At 45.3% G+C, this 21339-nt stretch overlaps 1 protein-coding gene across 1 annotated transcript in view; it reads left to right on the plus strand.

Moving 5' to 3' along the window:
* The window catches only part of LOC140481826 (glial fibrillary acidic protein-like), a 176874-nt gene that overhangs the window by 51317 nt on the left and 104218 nt on the right, over positions 1-21339 (plus strand). The window contains exon 6 of the mRNA XM_072578352.1: positions 14453-14548. Coding sequence (XP_072434453.1) covers positions 14453-14548 — 96 coding nt within the window. The remainder of the gene's footprint in view (positions 1-14452; positions 14549-21339) is intronic.

Genomic DNA, 21339 nt, shown 5'->3' on the forward strand with positions numbered 1-21339 from the left:
TGATTTTTATGTCCTCGTTGTCTACAGGAATAGTGCCAGAAGACTGGAGGATAGCGAATGTGGTCCCCTTGTTCAAGAAGGGGAGTAGGGACAGCCCTACTAACTATAGGCCAGTGAGTCTCACTTCTGTTGTGGGCAAAATCTTAGAGTGAATTGTAAGGGATAGGATTTATGAACGTCTGGATAGGAATAATGTGATCAAGGATAGTCAGCATGGTTTTGTGAAGGTAAAAACAATGACTGCAGATGCTGAAAACCAAATACTGGATTAGTGGTGCTGGAAGAGCACAGCAGTTCAGGCAGCATTCAACGAGCAGTGAAATCGACGTTTCGGGCAAAAGCCCTTCATCAGGAATAAAGGCAGTGAGCCTGAAGCGTGGAGAGATAAGCTAGAGGAGGCTGGGGGTGGGGAGAAAGTAGCATAGAGTACAATGGGTGAGTGGGGGAGGAGATGAAGGTGATAGGTCAAGGAGGAGAGAGTGGAGTGGATAGGTGGAAAAGAAGATAGGCAGGTAGGACAAGTCCGGACAAGTCAAGGGGACAGTTACTGAGCTGGAAGTTTAGAACTAGGGTGAGGTGGGGGAAGGGGAAATGAGGAAGCTGTTGAAGTCCACATTGATGCCCTGGGGTTGAAGTGTTCCGAGACAGAAGATGAGGCGTTCTTCCTCCAGGCGTCTGGTGGTGAGGGAGCGGCGGTGAAGGAGGCCCACGACCTCCATGTCCTCGGCAGAGTGGGAGGGGGAGTTGAAATGTTGGGCCACGGGGCGGTTTGGTTGATTGGTGCGGGTGTCTCGGAGATGTTCCCTAAAGCGCTCTGGTAGGAGGCGCCCAGTCTCCCCAATGTAGAGGAGACCACATCGGGAGCAACGGATACAATAAATGATATTAGTGGATGTGCAGGTGAAACTTTGGATGTGGAAGGCTCCTTTAGGGCCTTGGATGGTTTTGTAAAGGGCAGGTCGTGCCTCACAAACCTTATTGAGTTCTTTGAGAAGTGGACGAGGGTAAAGCAGTAGATGTGGTGTATATGGATTTTAGCAAGGCGTTCGATAAGGTACCCCATGGTAGGCTACTGCAAAAATTACGAAGGTATATGGCATTGAGGGTGCATTAGAGGTTTGGATTAGGAATTGGCTGGCTGGAAGGAGACAGAGGGTAGTAGTTGATGGTAAAGGTTCATCTTGGAGTGCAGTTACTAGCGGTGTTCCACAAGGATCTGTTTTGGGACCATTGCTGTTTGTCATTTTTATAAATGACCTGGAGGAGGGGCTAGAAGGTTGGGTGAGCAAGTTTGCGGATGATACGAAAGTCGGTGGAGTTGTGGACAGCGAAGAAGGATGTGGCAGGTTACAGCAGAATATAGATAAGTTGCAGAGCTGGGCAGAAAGGTGGCAAATGGAGTTCAATGTAGCTAAGTGTGAAGCCATTCACTTTGGTAGGAGTAACAAGAAGATGGATTACTGGGCTAATGGTAGGCTACTTGGTAGTGTGGATGAGCAGAGGGATCTTGGTGTCCATGTACACAGATCTCTGAAAGTTGCCACCCAGGTAAATAGTGTGGTGAAGAAAGCATATGGCGTACTGGGCTTTATTGGTAGAGGAATTGAGTTTCGGAGTCCTGAGGTCATGTTGCAGTTGTATAAGACTCTGGTGCGGCCTTATCTGGAGTATTGTGTACAGTTTTGGTCGCCATACTATAGGAGGGATGTGGAGGCACTGGAGCGGGTGCAGAGGAGGTTTACCAGGATGTTGCCTGGCATGGTAGGGAGATCATATGAGGAAAGGCTGAGGCACTTGGGGTTGTTTTCATTGGAGAAAAGAAGGTTTAGGGGAGATTTGATAGAGGTGTACAAGATGATTAGGGGTTTAGATAGGGTTGACAGTGAGAACCTTTTTCCGCGTATGGAGTCAGCTGTTACTAGAGGACACAGCTTTAAATTAAGGGGAGGTTGGTATAGGACAGATGTTAGGGGTAGATTCTTTACTCAGAGGGTTGTGAGTTCATGGAATGCCCTGCCAGTATCAGTGGTGGACTCTCCCTCTTTATGGGCATTCAAGCGGGCATTAGATAAGCATATGGAGGTTATTAGGCTAGTGTAGGTTAGGTAGGCTTCGGTTGGCGCAACATCGAGGGCCAAAGGGCCTGTACTGCGCTGTATTTTTCTATGTTCTATGAACAGACACAATAAACTGAATGGACTTCTTCTGCTCCTATGGTCTTATGGCCTCTTGTGGCTGCATTGGGCAGGACTGCACTCTCAGCAGTTTCCAACATCAGTTTGAAAGAGACATATGCTCAGAAGACCCGTGCACTCCCTGTCTCTTTTTACTATTGCAAATGTTCCCTTTGCCATTTATATTACTGACTTCACATTGTTTTTTTTGCTGTGTCCACCTTTTGAAATGCATAATCTGGGAAACTCTGATGTTCCACAGTGTCTCCAGCTGCCCCTCAAGTACAAAGATCTGCAGCTTGAGGTCCAGTAGCGTACATGCTGAGCTTCATGTCTCAGCCGCCCGCCCTAATCTCTACTCCTTCTTTCAGAACCTTGTTCCTGATGCTCCTGCACATTGCAATGTTAACTGATAAACAACAGATACTTTCAAAATGTGAGTGTCTGGATATATATACAAGAACAGGAGAACAAAATCAAGAGGGGGCTGGATAAAGTAGAAACTGTTCCTGCATTTAAAAAGATCAAGACAAGCGGGCTCAGGTTTAAAATGATTTGCATACGAAGCAAGTATGGTGGTTCAGATCTGGAATGCACTGTTTAGAACTGGTTCAATTGAGGAATTCGAGAGGAATTTGTATGATTTAAAATAATAAAACAGAGAGAACTAGCCATTTGGATACAGAACTGGTTCAAAGGGAGAAGACAGAGGGTGGTGGTGATGGGTTGTTTTTCAGACTGGAGGCCTGTGACCAGTGGAGTGTCACAAGGATCAGTGTTGGGTCCTCTACTTTTTGTAATTTATATAAATGATTTGGATGCGAGCATATGAGGTACAGTTAGTAAGTTTGCAGATGATACTGAAATTGAAGGTATAGTGGACAGCGAAGAGGGCTACCTCAGATTAAAACAGAATCTTGACCAGATGGGCCAATGGGCTGAGAAGTGGCAGATGGAGTTTAATTTAGATAAATGCGAGGTGCTGCATTTTGGGAAAGCAAATCTTAGCAGGACCTATACACTTAATGGTATGTTCCTAGAAAGTGTTGCTGAACAAAGAGACCTTGGAGTGCAGGTTCATAGCTCCTAGAAAGTGGAGTCACGAGTAGATAAGATAGTGAAGAAGGTGTTTGGTATGCTTTCTTTTATTGGTCATAGTATTGAGTACAGGAGTTGGGAGGTCATGTTGTGGCTGTACAGGACATTGGTTAAGCCACTGTTTGAATATTGCATGCAGTTCTGGTCTCTTTCCTATCGGAAAGATGTTGTGAAACTTGAAAGGGTTCAGAAAAGATTTACAAGGATGTTGCCAAGGTTGGAGGATTTGAGCTATAGGGAGAGGCTGAACAGGCTGGGGCTGTTTTCCCTGGAGCGTCAGAGGAGGCTGAGGGGTGACCTTATAGAGGTTTACAAAATTAGGAGGGGCATGGATAGGATAAATAGACAAAGTCTTTTCCCTGGGGTGAGGTGTCCAGAACTAGAGGGCATAGGTTTAGGGTGAGAGGGGAAAGATATAAAAGTTACTTAAGGGGCACCTTTTTCACACAGAAGAAGTGATGGAGGCTGGTACAATTGCAACATTTAAGAGGCATTTGGATGGGTATATGAATAGGAAGGGTTTGGAGAGATATGGGCTGGGTGTTGGCAGGTGGAACTAGATTGGGTTTGGATATCTGGTTGGCATGGATGGGTTGGACCGAAGGGTCTGTTTCCTTGCTGTACATCTCTAACTCTGTGCAAGGATATGGAGAAGGGCAGGAGAGTAGGCACTCAGTCATGATACCCATTTGGAGAACTGGTACAGACATAATTGCTGCATGGACATCTTCTGCACAGCAATGTTTCTGTAATTCTGAACATTCATAGGAGTGCAGGACTGGAGAAGGCCGTTCAACCTTTCAGCATATTCCACAACTCAGTAAGAATATGGCTGATTTGTGACTGAACTCCATATGCCTCCCTTAGGCCCACACCCCTTGATAACCTGCTTAGTAAAAAAAATTGTCAGATTTAATTTTAACAATTGAATTATTATCAACTGCCCTTTGAGGAAGAGATTCCTAAACTACTTCTGCGTTTGGCATATAGAAGTGCTTTTGCAGCACCTGTCCTGAATTGCCTGGCCCTAATTCTTAGAATATGCCCCCTAATTCTAGAATCTTAAACTTGTGGAAGTAGTTTTTAAAAAACTTATTGTTTGTAGGATGTGGGTGTTACTGGCTGGCCAGCAATTATTGCCCATCCCTAGTTGTCCTTGAGAAGGTGGGCTTGAGGTAACTTACTTGAACCGCTGCAGTTCACCTGCTGTGGGTTGACCCATAATGGCATTGAGGAGGGAATTCCAGGATTTTGACCCAGTGACTGTAAAGCATATAGGTGAGTACTTGGAAGGGAGCTTGCAGCGGGTGGTGTTCCCATGTATCTGCTGCCCTTTCCCTTCTCGAGAGAAGTGATCGTGGGTTTGGAAGGTGCTGTCTGAGGACCTTTGGTGAATTTCAGCAGTGTATCTTGTGGATTGTACACACTGCTGCTACTAAACGTCGCTGGTGGAGGGAGTGGATGCTTCCGGATGTAATGCCAGCCAAGGGAACTGCTTTGTCCAGGATGGTGGTGTTGGCGCTGCACTCATCCAGGCAAGTGGGGAATATTTCATCACACTCATGACTTGTGCCTTGTTGATGGTGGAAGTCCTTGGGAAGTAAGGAAGTGGATTACTTGCTGTCGTCTTCCTCGCCTGCGATGTGCTCTTGTAACCACTGTGTTTATGTGGTGAGTCTAGTTGAATTTCTGGTTAGTGACAACCCCAGGATGTTGAGAGTGGGTGATTCAGTGATGGTAACACCATTGAATGTTAAGGGCATTGGTTAGATTGTCTTTTATTAGTGATAGTCACAGCCTAGCATTTATGTGCCGCAAATGTTACTTGCCACTTGTCAGCCCAAGCCTGGATATTGTTGCATTTGACATGGGCTGCTTCAGTATCTGAGGAGTCACGAACATTGCTGAACATTGTGCAATCATCGGCGAACATCCCCATTTCTGACATTATGATGGAGGGAAGGTCATTGATGAAGAAGCTGGAAATGTTTGGGCCTAGGATACTCTCCTGGGACATAGAACATAAGAACAAGGAGCAGGAGTAGACCATCTGGACCTTCGAGCCTGCCCTGCCATTCAATAAGATCATGATTCATCGTTTTGTGGCTTTTGCACCACTTACCTGCCCTCCACCGTAACCTTTAATTCCTTTATTGTTCAGAAAATCTATCTTGGCCTTAAAAGCATTTACTGAAGTAATGTCAACTACTTCACTGGGCAGGGAATTCCATAGATTTACAACTCTCTGGGTGAAGAGGTTCCTTCACAATTCAGTCCTCAATCTGCTTCCCCCTAATTTTCAGGCTATGTCTTCTTGTCCTAGTTTCACCCACCAGTGAAAACATCCTTACTATGTCTATCATATCAATACCCTTCATAACTTTGTGTTTCTAGAAGATCCTCCCTCATTCTTCTAAATCCCAGTGAATATAATTCCAGTCTACTCAGTCTTTCCTCATAAGCCAACCCCTTCAACTCTTGAACCAACCTAGTGAACCTTCACTGCATCCCTTCTAGTGCCAGTACATCCTTCCTCAAGTAAGAAGACCAAAACTGCACACAGTACTCCAGGTGTGACCTCACCAGCACCCTATCCAACATAACCTCCCTGCTTTAAAACTCAATCTCTTCAGCAAAGAAGGACAAAATTCCATTTGCCTTCCTAATTACCTGTTGTACCTGCAGACCAACCTTCTGTGATTCACACACAAGGACACCTAGGTCCCTCTGCACAGCAGCATGCTGCACCTTTTTACCATTCAACTTATTCCTCCTGAGGAACTCCTGCAGAGATGTCCAGGAGCTGAGATGATTGAACTCCAACAACAACGACCATCTTCCTCTGTGCCATATATGACTCCAACTACCAGAGAGTTTTTCCCCTGATACCCATTGATTCCAGTTTTGCTAGGGCTTCTTGGTGCCACACTCTGTCGAACACAGCCTTGACGTCAAGGACTGTCACTCTTACCTCTGTATATAGAACATAGAACGTTACAATGCAGTACAGGCCCTTTGGCCCCTGATGTTGTGCCGACGAATGAAATTAATCTGATGCTCATCTAACCCAAACCGTTCCATTATTATCCATTTGTATGTCTAATGCCCATTTAAATGCCCTTAACGTTGGCAAGTCTACTACTGTTGCAGGTAGGCTGTTCCACACCCCTACTACTCTGACTAATGAAACTACCCCGATATCTGTCCTAAATCTATCACCCCTCAATTTAAGGCTATGTCCCCTCGTGTTAGCCTTCACCATCTGAGGAAAAAGGCTCTCACTGTCCATCCTATCTAACCCTCTAGTTATCTTGCACATCTCGGTTAAGCCACCTCTCAACCTCCTTCTCTCCAACATCAATAGCTTCAGTTTCCTCAGCCTTTCCTCATAAGACCTTCCCTCCATACCAGGAGAAAGTGAGGACTGCAGATGCTGGAGATCAGAGCTGAAAATGTGTCGCTGGAAAAGCGCAGCAGGTCAGGCAGCATCCAAGGAACAGGAGAATCGACGTTTCGGGCATAAGCCCTTCTTCAGGAAAGAGGAAAGTGTGTCCAGCAGGCTAAGATAAAAGGTAGGGAGGAGGGACTTGGGGGAGAGGCATTGGAAATGTGATAGGTGGAAGGAGGTCAAGGTGAGGGTGATAAGCCGGAGTGGGTCCAGCAGGCTAAGATAAAAGGTAGGGAGGAGGGACTTTGGGGAGGGGCGTCGTAAATGCGATAGGTGGAAGGAGGTTCCAGCAGGCTAAGATAAAAGGTAGGGAGGAGGGACTTGGGGGAGGGGCGTTGGAAATGCAATAGGTGGAAGCATCTGCTCCCAGGAGGACGAATCAACACGGACATTTACTATAAACCGACCGACTCCCACAGCTACCTAGACTACACCTCCTCCCACCCTGCCCCCTGTAAAAACGCCATCCCATATTCCCAATTCCTTTGTCTCCGCCATATCTGCTCCCAGGAGGACCAGTTCTAAAACCGTACAACCCAGATGGCCTCCTCCTTCAAGGACCACAATCTCCCCCCAGACGTGGTCGACGATGCCCTCCACCGCATCTCTTCCACTTCCCGTTCCTCCGCCTTTGAGCCCTGCCCCTCCAACCGTCACCAGGACAGAACCCCACTGGTCCTCATCTACCACCCCACCAACCTCTATGTACAGCGTATCATCCGCCGTCATTTCCGCAACCTCCAAATGGACCCCACCACCAGGGATATATTTCCCTCCCCTCCCCTATCAGCGTTCCAAAAAGACCACTCCCTCCGTGACTCCCTCGTCAGGTCCACACCCCACACCAACCCACTTCCGGCACCTTCCCCTGCAACCGCAAGAAATGCAAAACTTGCGCCCACACCCCCCCCCCACCTCCCTCCAAGGCTCCAAGGGACACTTCCCTATCCGCCACAAATTCACCTGCACCTCCACACACCCACCATCTATTGCATCTGCTGCACCCGATGTGGCCTCCTCTATATTGGGGAGACAGGCTGCCTACTTGCGGAACGTTTCAGAGAACACCTCTGGGACACCCAGACCAACCTACCCAACCATCCCGTAGCCCAACACTTCAACTCCCCCTTCCACTCCACCAAGGACATGCAGGTCCTTGGACTCCTCCATCGCCAGACCATAGCAACACGACGATTGGAGAAAGAGCGCCTCATCTTCCGCCTGGGAACCCTCCAACCACAAGGGATGAACTCAGATTTCTCCAGTTTCCTCATTTCCCCTCCCCCACCTTGTCTCAGTCAAATCCCTCGAACTCAGCACCGCCTTCCTAACCTGCAATCTTCTTCCTGACCTCTCCGCACCCACCCCACTCCGGCCTATCACCCTCACCTTGACCTCCCTCCACCTATTGCATTTCCAACGCCCCTCCCCCAAGTCCCTCCTCCCTACCTTTTATCTTGCCCTGCTGGACACACTTTCCTCATTCCAGAAGAAGGGCTGATGCCCGAAACGTCGATTCTCCTGTTCCTTGGATGCTGTCCATGTTTGAACCAAGGTTGTAATGAGGACAGGAGCTGAGTGGCCCTGGTAGAACCCAAACTGGGCGTCACTGAGCAGGTTATTGCTGAGCCGGTGCTTCTCATTCCTGGTGAAGGGCTCACGCTGGAAATGTCAACTCTCCTGCTTCTCGGATGCTGCCTGACCTGCTGTGCTTTTCCAGCACCACACTTTTCGACTCTAACTCTCTAGCATCTGCAGCCCTCACTTTCTTCAAGATGCTGCTTGATAGCACTGTTGATGACACCTTCCATCACTTTACCAGTGATCAAGAGTAGACTGAGTGGGCAGTAATTAGTCGGGTTGGATTTGTCCTGCTTTTGATGTGTTGGTCATACCTGGGCAATTTTCCACATCAGAAGATGCCAGTAATTGTACTGGAAGAGCTTTGATAAGAGAGCGGCTAGTTCTGAGCACAAGCTTTCAGTACTATTGCTGGAAATTTGTCAGGACCCAGAGCCTTTGTTGTATCCAATGTTTCCAACTGTTTCATAATATCACGTGGAGTGAATCAAGTTGGCTGAAAACTGGTATCTGTAATGCGGGGACCAATGAATTTTGCACTTTTGGCTGAAGATTGCTGTAAAAGCAACAGCTTTATCTTTTGCACTGATGTGTTGGGCTGTTCCATCATTGAGGATAGGGATATTTGTGGAGCCTCCTCCTCCATTGAACTGTTTAATTGTCCATCACCATGACTGGATGTGGCAGGACTGCAGAGTTTAGATTTGGTCCATTGGTTGTGGGATTGCTCAGCTCTGTCTATCCCTTGCTGCTTATGTTGTGTGGCATGCAAGTGGTTCTGTTTAGTAGCTTCCCCAGTTTGGCAACTTACCTTCAGGTACGCCTGGTGCTGCTCCTGGCATGCCCTCTTGCACTGTCCATTGACCCAGGGTTGATCCCCTCGCTTGATGGTAATGGTTGAGTGGGGGATATGCTGGTCTATGAGGTTCCAGATTGTGCTGGAGGACAATTCTGCTGCTGTTGATGGCCCACAGCACCTCATGGTTGCCAGTCTTGAGTTGCTAGATCTGTTCAAAGTCTGTCCTTTTTAGCACGGTGATAGTGCCACACAACCCAATGGAGGGTATTCTCAAAGTGAAGGTGGGACTTTGTCTCCACAAGGGCTGTTCGGTGGTCACTTTAAACGAAACTGTCATGGACAGATGCATCTGCAGCTGGCAGCTTGGTAAGGATGAGGTCAAGTCTGTTTTTCCCCCTTGTTGGTTCCCTCACCACCTGCCGCAGACCCAGTCTAGCAGCTGTGGCCTGTAAGGACCCGACCGGCTCAACCAGTGCTACTTTAGAGCCACTCTTGGTGGACATTGAAATCCCCCACCCAGAGTACATTCTGTGCCCTTGCCATCCTCAGTGCTTCCTGTAAGTGTACCCATTCATCAGCTGAAGGAAGACCGTATGTGGTTATTGACAGGAGGTTTCCTTGCCAATGTTTAATCTGAAGACATGAGACTTCATGGGTCTGAAGTCAATGTTGAGGACACCTGAAACAATGCCGTCTTGACAGTATACCACTGTTGGGACTGTCCTGCTAGATGAGACAGAGTATATCTAGTGATGGTAATGGTGGTGTCTGAGACAGTGTCTGTAATGTATGATTCTGTAAGTCGGTCTGTGTCAGGCTGTTGCTTGACTCGTCTGTGAGACAGTTCTCCCAATTTTGGCACTAGCCCTCAGATATTAGTGAGATGGACTTTGCAGGCTCAACAGGCCTGTTTCTGCTGTTGCCTTTTCCGGTCCTTAAGTGGATGCTCGGTGATCTATACTGTTTAATTTCTTTGAGACTTTGTAGCAATTGGGACAACTGACTGGCTTGCTTGGCCATTTCAAAGGGCAGTTGAGAGTCAACCACATGTGGGCCTGGCCCCACATGTGAACTGGACCAAGTGAGGATGGCAGATTTCCTTCCTTGAAGGGTATTAGTGAACCAGATGGGTTTTCCTAACAATGGTTTCATGGTCATTAGTAGATTCTGGATTCCAGATTTTTTGAAAGAATTGAATTGAAATTCCACCATCAACCGTGAGTCAACCTGCATCCCAGAACATTATCTGAGTTTCTTGAGTAGTCTAATGATAAAACCACTGGGTCATCGCCTCACCCTATTTATCTTTATCTACCCTTCTTTCCCTGTTAATGTCCTGAAGACCTCGATTAGATCAGTCTTTAGCCTTCTGAATTGTAGACAATAAAGGCCTAATTTGTATAGCCTGACTTCATATCTTAACCCCTGAAGTCCAGGTATTATCCTTATAAACCTCTGTTGAACTCCCTCCAAGGTCAAAATGTCCTTCCTAAGCTGTGATGCTTAGATATACTCACAGTACTGTGTGAAGTCGAATGAAGGCTTTGCTTAACAGCAGCATAATGTTTGCACCCCAGTATTCCAATCCTTTAGATATGAAGTTCTGCATTCCATCAGTCCTTTGGACTATTTTCTGCACCTATGGCAGCATTTGTACAGTTAATCGGAGGGCCCTGAAGAGTATTGCTGAATAAAGAGACCTAGAGGAGCAGGTGCAAAGTTTCTTGAAAATGCAGTCGCAGGTAGGCAGGGTGGTGAAGAGTGTGTTTGGTACACTTGCCTTCATTGGTCAGAACACTGAGTGTAGGAGTTGGGACATGATGTTGCCCCTTCATAGGACTGTGGTGAAGCCAGTGTTGGAATACTGTTTACAATTCTGGTCGACAGCAATTCTTTCTACACGAAGGATGTGGTCAAACTTGAGGGGGTGCAGCAAAGTTTTACAAGCATGTTGTCAAGATTAGAGTGTTTCTGTTTTTGGTAGAGGCTGAATAGGTTGGGATCTTTTTCCCTGAAGCTTCGGAGTCTGAGGGGTGACCTTATAGATGTTCATAAAACCAGGAGAAGCATGGATAGGGGGAATAGCTGAGATCTTTTTCCCAGAGTTGGTGGAGTCCAAAACTAGAGGGCATAGATTTAAGGTGAGAGGGGAAAGATTTATAAAGGATCTAGAGTACATTTTTCATATAGAGCATGATGTGTGTGTGGAATGAATTGCCAGAGGAAGTGGTGGAGGCTGGTACAGTTATAATACTTAAAAGGCATCAGATGAACAGGAAGGGTTTAGAGGGATATGTGCCAAAATCTGGCAGGTGGGACTAGTTTAGACTGGGATGTCTGGTCAGAGTGGATACGTTAGACTGAAGGGTTGTTTGACTCTGTGGCTGTTTGTGGCATTTTAAAGAGCTGTGCGCCTAAAACTCAAATCCCATTGGACATCCACTCTATTTAACTTTATGCCATCTCAAAAACACACTGATCTATCGTTTCTCAGCCCGAAATAGATAACTTCAGTCTTGTTTATAATAAAATCCATCTGCCACACCTTTGTCCATTCACCTAGCCTATCAAAATCCTGCTGCAATTTTATGCTGTTATCAACACTGTCTGTAACGCTGCCCAATTTTGAGTCATCAGCAAATTTGACTTTTAATGCCACTATCCAAGTCATTTAAGGAATATTGTGAATAATTGAGGCCCCAATACAGATCACTACTGGACATGAATCATGTCTTGCCAATATGAGTATTTACCCATTATTCCAATTCTCTGTTTCCTGCCACTCAACCATTTTCCTATCCATGTCAATAATTTGCCCTGAATTTAACAGGCTTCCACTTTAGTTCACAGTCTCCTGAGTTGGACTTTATCACAAGCCTTTTGGAAGTCCATATAAACAGCATTAATCAACTTGCCTCTGTCCACCACCCTTATTGCCTCGTTAAAAAAAAACTTCATGATGTTTTGTCAACCATGACCTACCCTTTATGAATCCATGCTGCGTCTCCCTGATAGAAATTTTCCAAGGTGATCAGGTAAATAGTGCTGTGAAGAAGGCATATGGCGTACTGGCTTTTATTGGTAGAGGAATTGAGTTCCGGAGTCCTGAGGTCATGTTGCAGTTGAATAAGACTCTGGTGCGGCCGCATCTGGAGTATTGTGTGCAGTTTTGGTCGTCATACTATAGGAAGGATGTGGAGGCACTGGAACGGGTGCAGAGGAGGTTTACCAGGATGTTGCCTGGTATGGTAGGAAGATCGTATGAGGAAAGGCTGAGGCACTTGGGGCTGTTTTCATTGGAGAAAAGAAGGTTTAGGGGTGACTTGATAGAGGTGTACAAGAAGATTAGGGGTTTAGATTGGGTTGATCATGAGAACCTTTTTCCACGTATGGAGTCAGCTATTACGAGGGGGCATAGCTTTAAATTAAGGGGTGGTAGGTATAGGACAGATGTTAGGGGTAGATTCTTTACTCAGCGAGTCGTGAGTTCATGGAATGCCCTGCCAGTAGCAGTGGTGGACTCTCCCTCTTTATGGGCATTTAAACGGGCATTGGACAAGCATATGGAGGATAGTGGGCTAATGTAGGTTAGGTGGGCTTGGATCGGCCCAACAATTTCCCCACCACATATGTCAGGCTAACTGGCCTGTAATTCCCTGGTTTCCCTCTGTCATCCTTCTTAAAGAGTGGTGTGATATAAGCAAATTTTTAATCCAGAGATACACCACCTGAATCCAGGGAACTCTGCCAATGCCCTAACCATAATCTTTAAATGTGCTCCTTAACATCCATGCATAGAAACTATCAGAACCTGGATACTTGTCACTTTTCAGTTCCATTAATTTCCTCAATATTCACGATTTACTTAAAGCTAATTTGTTCCTTAGACCCCATACATTTGTATAAAGAACTCTAGTTTTGGCTGTACATTCTATCCTGTCCTTCAGCATCTTTTTATTATTTCTCCCTCCTCAATATACTTTTTAATAATCCCGCCTTGTTCATTAAACTGACCCTGCTTGTTGGTCCTATTAATTTCTTCTCCTCGCTTGCTCACTTAGGTTTCCACCCCCCGCCACCCTACTTTAAACCCTCCTGAGTGGCGTTAGCAAACTTCCCAAAAGGATTTGGTACCCCTCCAATTTAGGTGCAACTCATCCTTTTTGACAGGGTCTCACCTACCCTAGAAGAGATCCCAACAATCCAGATATCTGAATTCCTCCCTCCTACAGTAGCCCTTTAGCCACATATTCAGCTGGACTGTCTTCCTATTTCTATCCTCACTGGATTCAAATCTGCAGCAGGTTTTTGGCAATGTTGTCTAGACTGAAATGAGAAGCAAACAAGCACACAATAGCATAGAGCACACTAATGTTTTCACCCACACTCAAGACACGTCACATCACCTTGTTGAAGAACCAACTCTGTAAGCTTCTCCCTGTCCACCTGCAAGTCCTCAGCTTGGTGATACATGGAAATGATATCCCTCAAAGTGTTAAGTTAGAGATTCAGAGGAACCTGGTTTTGATATTTGCATTGTGACCAGCATGTCAACATGCCGTAGCATTGGTGAACCAAACTCCCAACCATTGGCATAGAGTTCCATAGCTCTGTTTGAAGTCTAATAACCCTGTAAAAAAAATCTGAATGGAATAGTCCAAAGGCAGACTCTTGTCTGAATATATTGTCTTTCTGTAATCTGCTTTAAACAACTGGTGCCAAATGTAGTGCTTTGCATTCCATTGGACTCTACCACATAAGTCAAGAGTGAGACCCTGAAACGTGGGCTGCACAGGTCTCTAGTTTTGCCCATGTCCCCTGGAGAATAGTTTGATTTACACTCTGGTTTTGCTGCAGAGTGTGTATGTAGCACAGGGGACAGCCATAACGCCTAACTAAACACCTCAACATACGCTATTATCTTATGAGATGGAAGATTTCCATTGTGGATGTACACTTTTAAATGGCATTAATGCTATGATTAGAAATTACTTGTGCTAGTGGGATAGAAATAATGTTTTACACTTATGAATTTTTAAGATCCTGTTAAATTATTCTTCGCTTTTCTCATTGAATTTCCATTATCACGTGAAATGGATTATGAATTAAATGTCTGAAATTTATGTTGTGATATAGTTGGGAAATGGGTGAAGCTTTAAGTTGTTAGATTGTTTGATTGCTTTCATAAGTCTGTAGTTCTGACAAAGCTTGTGAAATGGTTAATGTAATGCCTGTCTCTCCAATTATTCTCACTAAATGAAAATTATTATTAGGGTGTAAAATTAGTTCAGTTGTTTCCATATTTGTCCTTTTTAATTGAAATATACTAATTATGTGAAATTGAACTTACAGAAAAGTGATGAAACTAATGTAGCAGTCGATAAACTTCAACGTAAGGTTAAAATGATGGAAATACAACTCTCACAACTGGAGGATATACGTGATCAAGTGAGTACAAGAAGAAAAGGGCATGTATCTGTAGGGACTAATATTACGTAATTGAAAACACACATTCTCTCATAATAATTGAATAAGTATTAGGTTCATACTTTTTAACATTTTTCAAATGATTTTTCAGCAGTAAAGAACCACACTATCAGACAATGCATTGGCTAATCATCAATGTTTCTTTAATTTAAGCTGGCATTTTAACTAAGGCTAGGATTTTATGGTCGCACTGTTTTACAACATATTTTATATCCCTTCTTAGGAGTACACCTATAATGTTATGTTAACAGGGCTCAATTGAGCTATTAAAATTGCTTCTAAGATAGAATATTGTATAAAATGTCCCATTGTTGTCTTGAAGTTTACTTTAAGTTTCCTTATCTCTCTATTTCCCATGACCAGATACTAAGGCTCCAAGCCTCCTTTCAAAAGGGCCCTGCTCATATCTGCCATTGTCCAAGTTTATGCTGTCTAATCAAACTATTGAAACATGAGCATTTTACTGGAGACTCAGAATTGGCTGAGATCAGACAAGATAATCGACTAGACTTTTTTTAATTGCTGGAAAGAAACAATTTTGCAAAGGCATAATGCCACACAATACTGGTGCTGGTGTGGATAGACTCTGCTGTTATGTTGTTTGCATGACTTATGACTCCTTTGGAACTTCAGAAACCACACTGCAGTGGCAAATTCCTGCCCACAGCTGGTGTCACCGTTTTTCATTAACTTACATTTCTGACTTGTTGGGTTTGAAGTTGAGGATGGTAGTGGCTCAGTGGTTAGCACTGCAGCCTCCTAGTGCCAGGGCCCCAGGTTCACTTCCAGCCTTGGGTAACTACAGAGGACTCATGTAGTGACGCAATAGGGGTAGAACTCAGGATTAGGAATGTTCAAATACCAATGCTGGGGCTATACTACAGGCCCCCGAACAGTCAGGGAATATGAAATGGAAAGATGTAAAAACAAGCAAGGTTGTAGTGGTGGATGACTTTAACTTCCCCTATATTGACTGGGGCTCACTTCATGCTAGGGGATTGAATGAGGCAGAAGTTGCTAAGGACCATTCAAGAGGGTTTCTTGACACAGGTCCACACCCCCCTACGACCCACCCTCCCATTCTGGCACTTTCCCCTGCCACCGCAGGAACTGTAAAACCTGTGCCCACACCTCCTCCCTCACCTCTATCCAAGGCCCTAAAGGAGCCTTCCACATCCATCAAAGTTTCACCTGCACATCCACTAATATCATTTATTGTATCCGTTGCTCCCGATGTGGTCTCCTCTACATTGGGGAGACTGGGCGCCTCCTACCAGAGCGCTTTAGGGAACATCTCCGAGACACCCGCACCAATCAACCAAACCGCCCCGTGGCCCAACATTTCAACTCCCCCTCCCACTCTGCCGAGGACATGGAGGTCGTGGGCCTCCTTCACCGCCGCTCCCTCACCACCAGACGCCTGGAGGAAGAACGCCTCATCTTCCGCCTCGGAACACTTCAACCCCAGGGCATCAATGTGGACTTCAACAGCTTCCTCATTTCCCCTTCCCCCACCTCATCCTAGTTTCAAACTTCCAGCTCAGTTACTGTCTCCTTGACTTGTCCGACCTGCCTATCTTCTTTTCCACCTATCCACTCCACCCTCTCCTCCTTGACCTATCACCTTCATCTCCTCCCCCACTCACCCATTGTACTCTATGCTACTCTCTCCCCACCCCCACCCTCCTCTAGCTTATCTCTCCATGCTTCAGGCTCACTGCCTTTATTCCTGATGAAGGGCTTTTGCCCGAATCGTTGATTTCGCTGCTCGTTGGATGCTGCCTGAACTGCTGTGCTCTTCCAGCACCACTAATACAGTATGTAAACAATCCAGGGCAAAAGTGAGGACTGCAGATGCTGGAAATCAGTGTCTAGATTAGAGTGATGCTGGAAAAACACAGCCAGTCAGGCAGCACCCGAGGAGCAGGAAAATCGATGTTTTGGTCAAAAGCCCTTCATCAGGACTTCAACAGTCCAAGTAGGGAAGGGGCCTGGCTTTGGGAAATGAGCCTGGCCAGGTGGGTGAAGTCTCAATGATGGAGCATTTCTGAAGTAGTGATCATAATACTGTGAGTTTTAAGGGGCTCAGAGATAGGCATTATAGCAATCCTCAGGTGAAGGTGTTCAGTTGGAAGAAGGCGAACAATAACAATATTAGGCAGAATCTTGATTGGAGGCGACTGTTTGAGTGTACATTGGAAGTGCAGGAGTATTTCAGATGGCAGTTGGTAAGAGTTCAGCGGAGGCATGTTCCTGTGAGAATGAAGGATAGATGTGGCAAATTATGTGAACCTTGAATGACCAGGGATGTTATGACCTTGGTCGAAAGAAAAAGGAAGTATACATAAGATCTAGGAAGATGGGAACTGATGAAGCCCTTGAAATATACAAGGAAAGTAGAAAAGAACTTAAACAAGGAATTGGAAGGACTAAAAGGAGTCATGAACATAAAATTGTACAGCACAAGAATAGGCCTTTCGGCTCACGATGTTGTGCCAAACGTGATGCCAAATGAAACTAATCCATTCTGCCTGCTTTTGGCCTGTATCCCCCCATTTCTTGCATATTAACATACTTATCTAAAAGTCCCTTAAATGCCCTTATCGCATCTGCCTCCACCACCACTCCTGGCTCCTGCCATTCTCCATGTAAAAGACTTGCCCTTCACATTTCCTTTGAACTTGCCCCCTCACCTTAAATGCATGCCCCTTTGTATTAGTTATTTCAATTCTAAGAAAAGTAGTCTGACTGTCAACCCCAAATCTATGTATCTCTTAATTTTGTAGACTGCTATCTGGTCTCCTCTCACCTTCTCTGCTCAAGAGAAAGCAACCCAAGTTTTTCTAGCCTCTCTTTATAGCTCATACCCTCTAATCCAGGCAGCATACAGATAAACTATTCTGCACCCTCTCCAAAGCTTTCATATCCTTTCTGTAATGTGGCAACCAGAATTGAATGCAATACTCGAAGTGTGGCCGAACCAAAGTCTTATAAATCTGCAACGTGACATCCTGGCTCTTGTTCTCAATTCCCCGACCAATAAAGGTAAGCACACCATACAACTTCTTTGTCACTCTAACTACTTGTGTAGCCACTTGAACCTCAAGGTCCTTCTGTACACCAGTGCTATTCAGAGTCCTGCTAATGACTGTATACTTTTCTTAATATTTGATCTCCTAAAGTGCAGCACTTCACACTTAGTGGAATTAAATTTTGCCCATATCTGCAACTGACCTGTATCCCACTGTAACCTTTTGACAACCTTGTACACTTTCACAACTCCACCAATCTTTGTATCGTCTGCAAACTTACCAACCCACCCATTTACATTTTCATCTAAGTTATTTACATATATCAAAAACAGCAAAGGTCCTAGTACAGATAACCATGCAACACCACTACACCACTAATCACGGGCCTCCAGCCTTGAAAAACAACCTTCCACCACTACCCTCTGTCTTCTAAGGGCAAGCCAATTCTGAACCCACACTGTCAAGTCACCATGGATCCCATGTATCTTAATCTTCTACATGAGCCTACCATGAAAGATCTTGTCAAAAGCTTTACTAAATTCCATGTAAATAACATCCATTGCTGTACGCTCATTGATCACCTTCGTCATAACCTTGAAAAATTCAGTCAAGTTAGTAAGACATGACCTGCCCTGCACAAAGCCATGCTGACTGTCCCTAACTAGGCAATGCTTTTCCAATGTGCATAAATCCCATCCCTAAGAATTCTGTTCAGTAGCTTCCCAACCACTGAGGTGAGACTCACCGTTCAATAGTTTTCTGGACTATTCCCATTTCCTTTCTTGAACAGAGGAAGAACATGAGCTACTTGCTAGTCCTCCGGGACCTCTCCATTGCCTAGTGAGGATGCAAAGATCTTGGTCAAAGACCCAACAATCTTCTCTCTTGCCCATCTCAGAAACCTGGAGTAGGTACCATCAGGCCCCAGGGAATTATCCACCTTAATGCTTTTCAAGAGATTCAACGCTACTTCTTTTTGGATCTCAAAATGCCTTAGCTTATTAGCATGTTCCACAAAAATCTTACTATGCTCCATATCCTCCTCCTGGTTGAATATCAATGCAAAATGCTCATTTAGGATTTCACCCACTTCCTTTGCTTCAAGTTTCCTCCTTTATCCTTGAGTGGTCCTACCTTCTCCTTAGCTATCCTCTTGTTTTTAATGTCTATAGACTCCCTTGGGGATTCTCTTTAACCTTACTTGCCAAGGTCATTTCATGGCCTCTTGTTGTTCTCCTGATTCCCTGCTTGAGTACTTTCCTGCTTATATTCCACATGGGCCCTGTCCAATTTTAGCTCCCTAAACCTTACACATGCTGCTTCTTTCTTTTTGACTAAATTCATAACCTCCTCTGTTATTGAAAGATCCCTTACTATGCCATCCTTGTTCTTCCTCCTTACTGGAACATGTGTCATGAAAAGTCATTAGCAAACAGAAATAAGGACAATCCCAATACATATATGAAAGGCAAGAGGGTAGCCAGGGAAAAGGTTGGTCCACTCAAGGACAAAGCAGAGAAGCTACGTGTGAAGCTAAAAGAGGTATGTGAGGTCCTAAACTAATACTTTGTGTCCGTATTCACCAAAGAGAAGGAATTGGTGGAGAATGATCTCGGGAAAAGGACAGTGAAATTTCTAAGCCAACTGCTACGAAAAAGGAAGAGGTATTGTGCATCCTAAAAAGTATTAAGGTAGATAAGTCCTTCGGTTCTGAGGGGATCAATCTCAGAATATTGAGCGAGGCAAGAGAACAAATTGCTGGAGCATTGACAGCCACCTTTGTATCCTCTTTGGCCACAGGGAAGGGCCCAGAGGACTGGAGAATAGGCAATGTTGTACCATTGCCCAAGAAGGGTTGCAGGGATAAAGATTAAGGTGAAAAAATTAACAGGGGTAAGATCTATATACATTTAGAAGCAAAGAGACCTTCCTCAACGGTAAGCAACGGTAAGCGTGGCCTAGTGCAGTGGAGGTTGTGCCTCACTAACTTTATCAAGTTTTTTGAGAAATGACAAAGAAAATTGATGAGGGAAAAGCGGTTGATATCGACATCGACTTCAGTAAAGCCTTTAACAACATCCCTCATGGCAGACTGGTACAAAAGGTGAAGTCTCATGATATCAGGGGTGAGCTGCCAAGATGGATACAGAACTGGCTTAGTTTTAGGAAACAAAACATGGCAGTAGAAGAATGCTTTTCAGAATGGAGGGTTGTGACTAGTGGTGTTTCACAGGGACCAATGGTGGCATCTCTGCTGTTCATGGTTTACATAAATGATTTGGAAGAGAACTTGGTTGGTCAAATTAGTAAATTTGTGGACAATACTTAGAGCAGTACAGCATAGTACAGGCTCTTCAGCTTTTGATGTCATGCTGACCTTTAATCCTACTCTAAAATCAGACTAACCTACGTATCCTTCATTGTACCCACAACTTCCATGTGCCTATCCAAGAGTCGCTTAAATGTCCCTAATGGATCTGACTCTGCCACCACTGCTGGCAGTGCAATCCACACATCCACCACTCTGTGCAAATAACCTACCTCTGACTTCTCCCCTAAACATTCCTCCAATTACCTTAAAATTATGCCCCCTCGTGATAGACATTTCCGCCAAGGGAAGAAGTCTCTGGCTATCCACTCTATCTATGCCTCTCACATCTTGTATACTTCTATCACATCACCTCTCATTCTCCTTCTCTCCAGTGAGAAAAGCCTGAGCTCCCTCAACCTTTCTTCATAAGACATGCCCTCCAGTCCGGGCAGTAGCCTGGTAAATCTCCTCTGCACCTTCTCTAAAGCTTCCACATCCTTCCTATAATAAGATGAACAGAACTGAACACAATATTCCAAGTGAAGTATAACCAGGGCTCTATAAAGCTGCAGCATAACCTCTTGGTTCTTAAAGTCAATTCCCCTGCTAATGAAAGACAACACACCATATGCGTTGTTAACAGGTAAAAACAATGACTGCAGATGCTGGAAACCAGATTCTGGATTAGTGGTGCTGGAAGAGCACAGCAGTTCAGGCAGCATCCAAGTAGCTTCGAAATCGACGTTTCGGGCAAAAGCCCTTCATCAGGAATAAAGGCAGTGAGCCTGAAGAGTGGAGAGATAAGCTAGAGGAGGGTGGGGGTGGGGAGAAAGCAGCATAGAGTACAGTGGGTGAGTGGGGGAGGGGATGAAGGTGATAGGTCAAGGAGGAGAGGGTGGAGTGGATAGGTGGAAAAGAAGATAGGCAGGTAGGACAAGTCCGGACAAGTCATGGGGACAGTTACTGAGCTGGAAGTTTAGAACTAGGGTGAGGTGGGGAAGGGGAAATGAGGAAACTGTTGAAGTCCACGTTGATGCCCTGGGGTTGAAGTGTTCTGATGCGGAAGATGAGGCGTTCATAAACCAAATCATTCGTCGACATTTCCGCCACCTCCAAACAGACCCCACTACCAGGGATATATTTCTCTCCCCACCCCTTTCCGCCTTCTACAAAGACTGTTCCCTCCACGACTACCTGGTCAGGTCCACGCCCCGAAACAACCCACCCTCCAATCCTGGCACTTTCACCTGCCACCGCAGGAACTGTAAAGTCTGCGCCCACACCTCCTCCCTCACCTCTATCCAAGGCCCTAAAGGAGCCTTCCACATCCATCAAAGTTTTACCTGCACATCCACTAATATCTTTTATTGTATCCGTTGATGAGGCGTTCTTCCTCCAGGCGTCTGGTG

Source organism: Chiloscyllium punctatum, chromosome 10 (genome assembly GCF_047496795.1).
Source record: "Chiloscyllium punctatum isolate Juve2018m chromosome 10, sChiPun1.3, whole genome shotgun sequence".
Classification (NCBI taxonomy): Eukaryota; Metazoa; Chordata; class Chondrichthyes; order Orectolobiformes; family Hemiscylliidae; genus Chiloscyllium; species Chiloscyllium punctatum.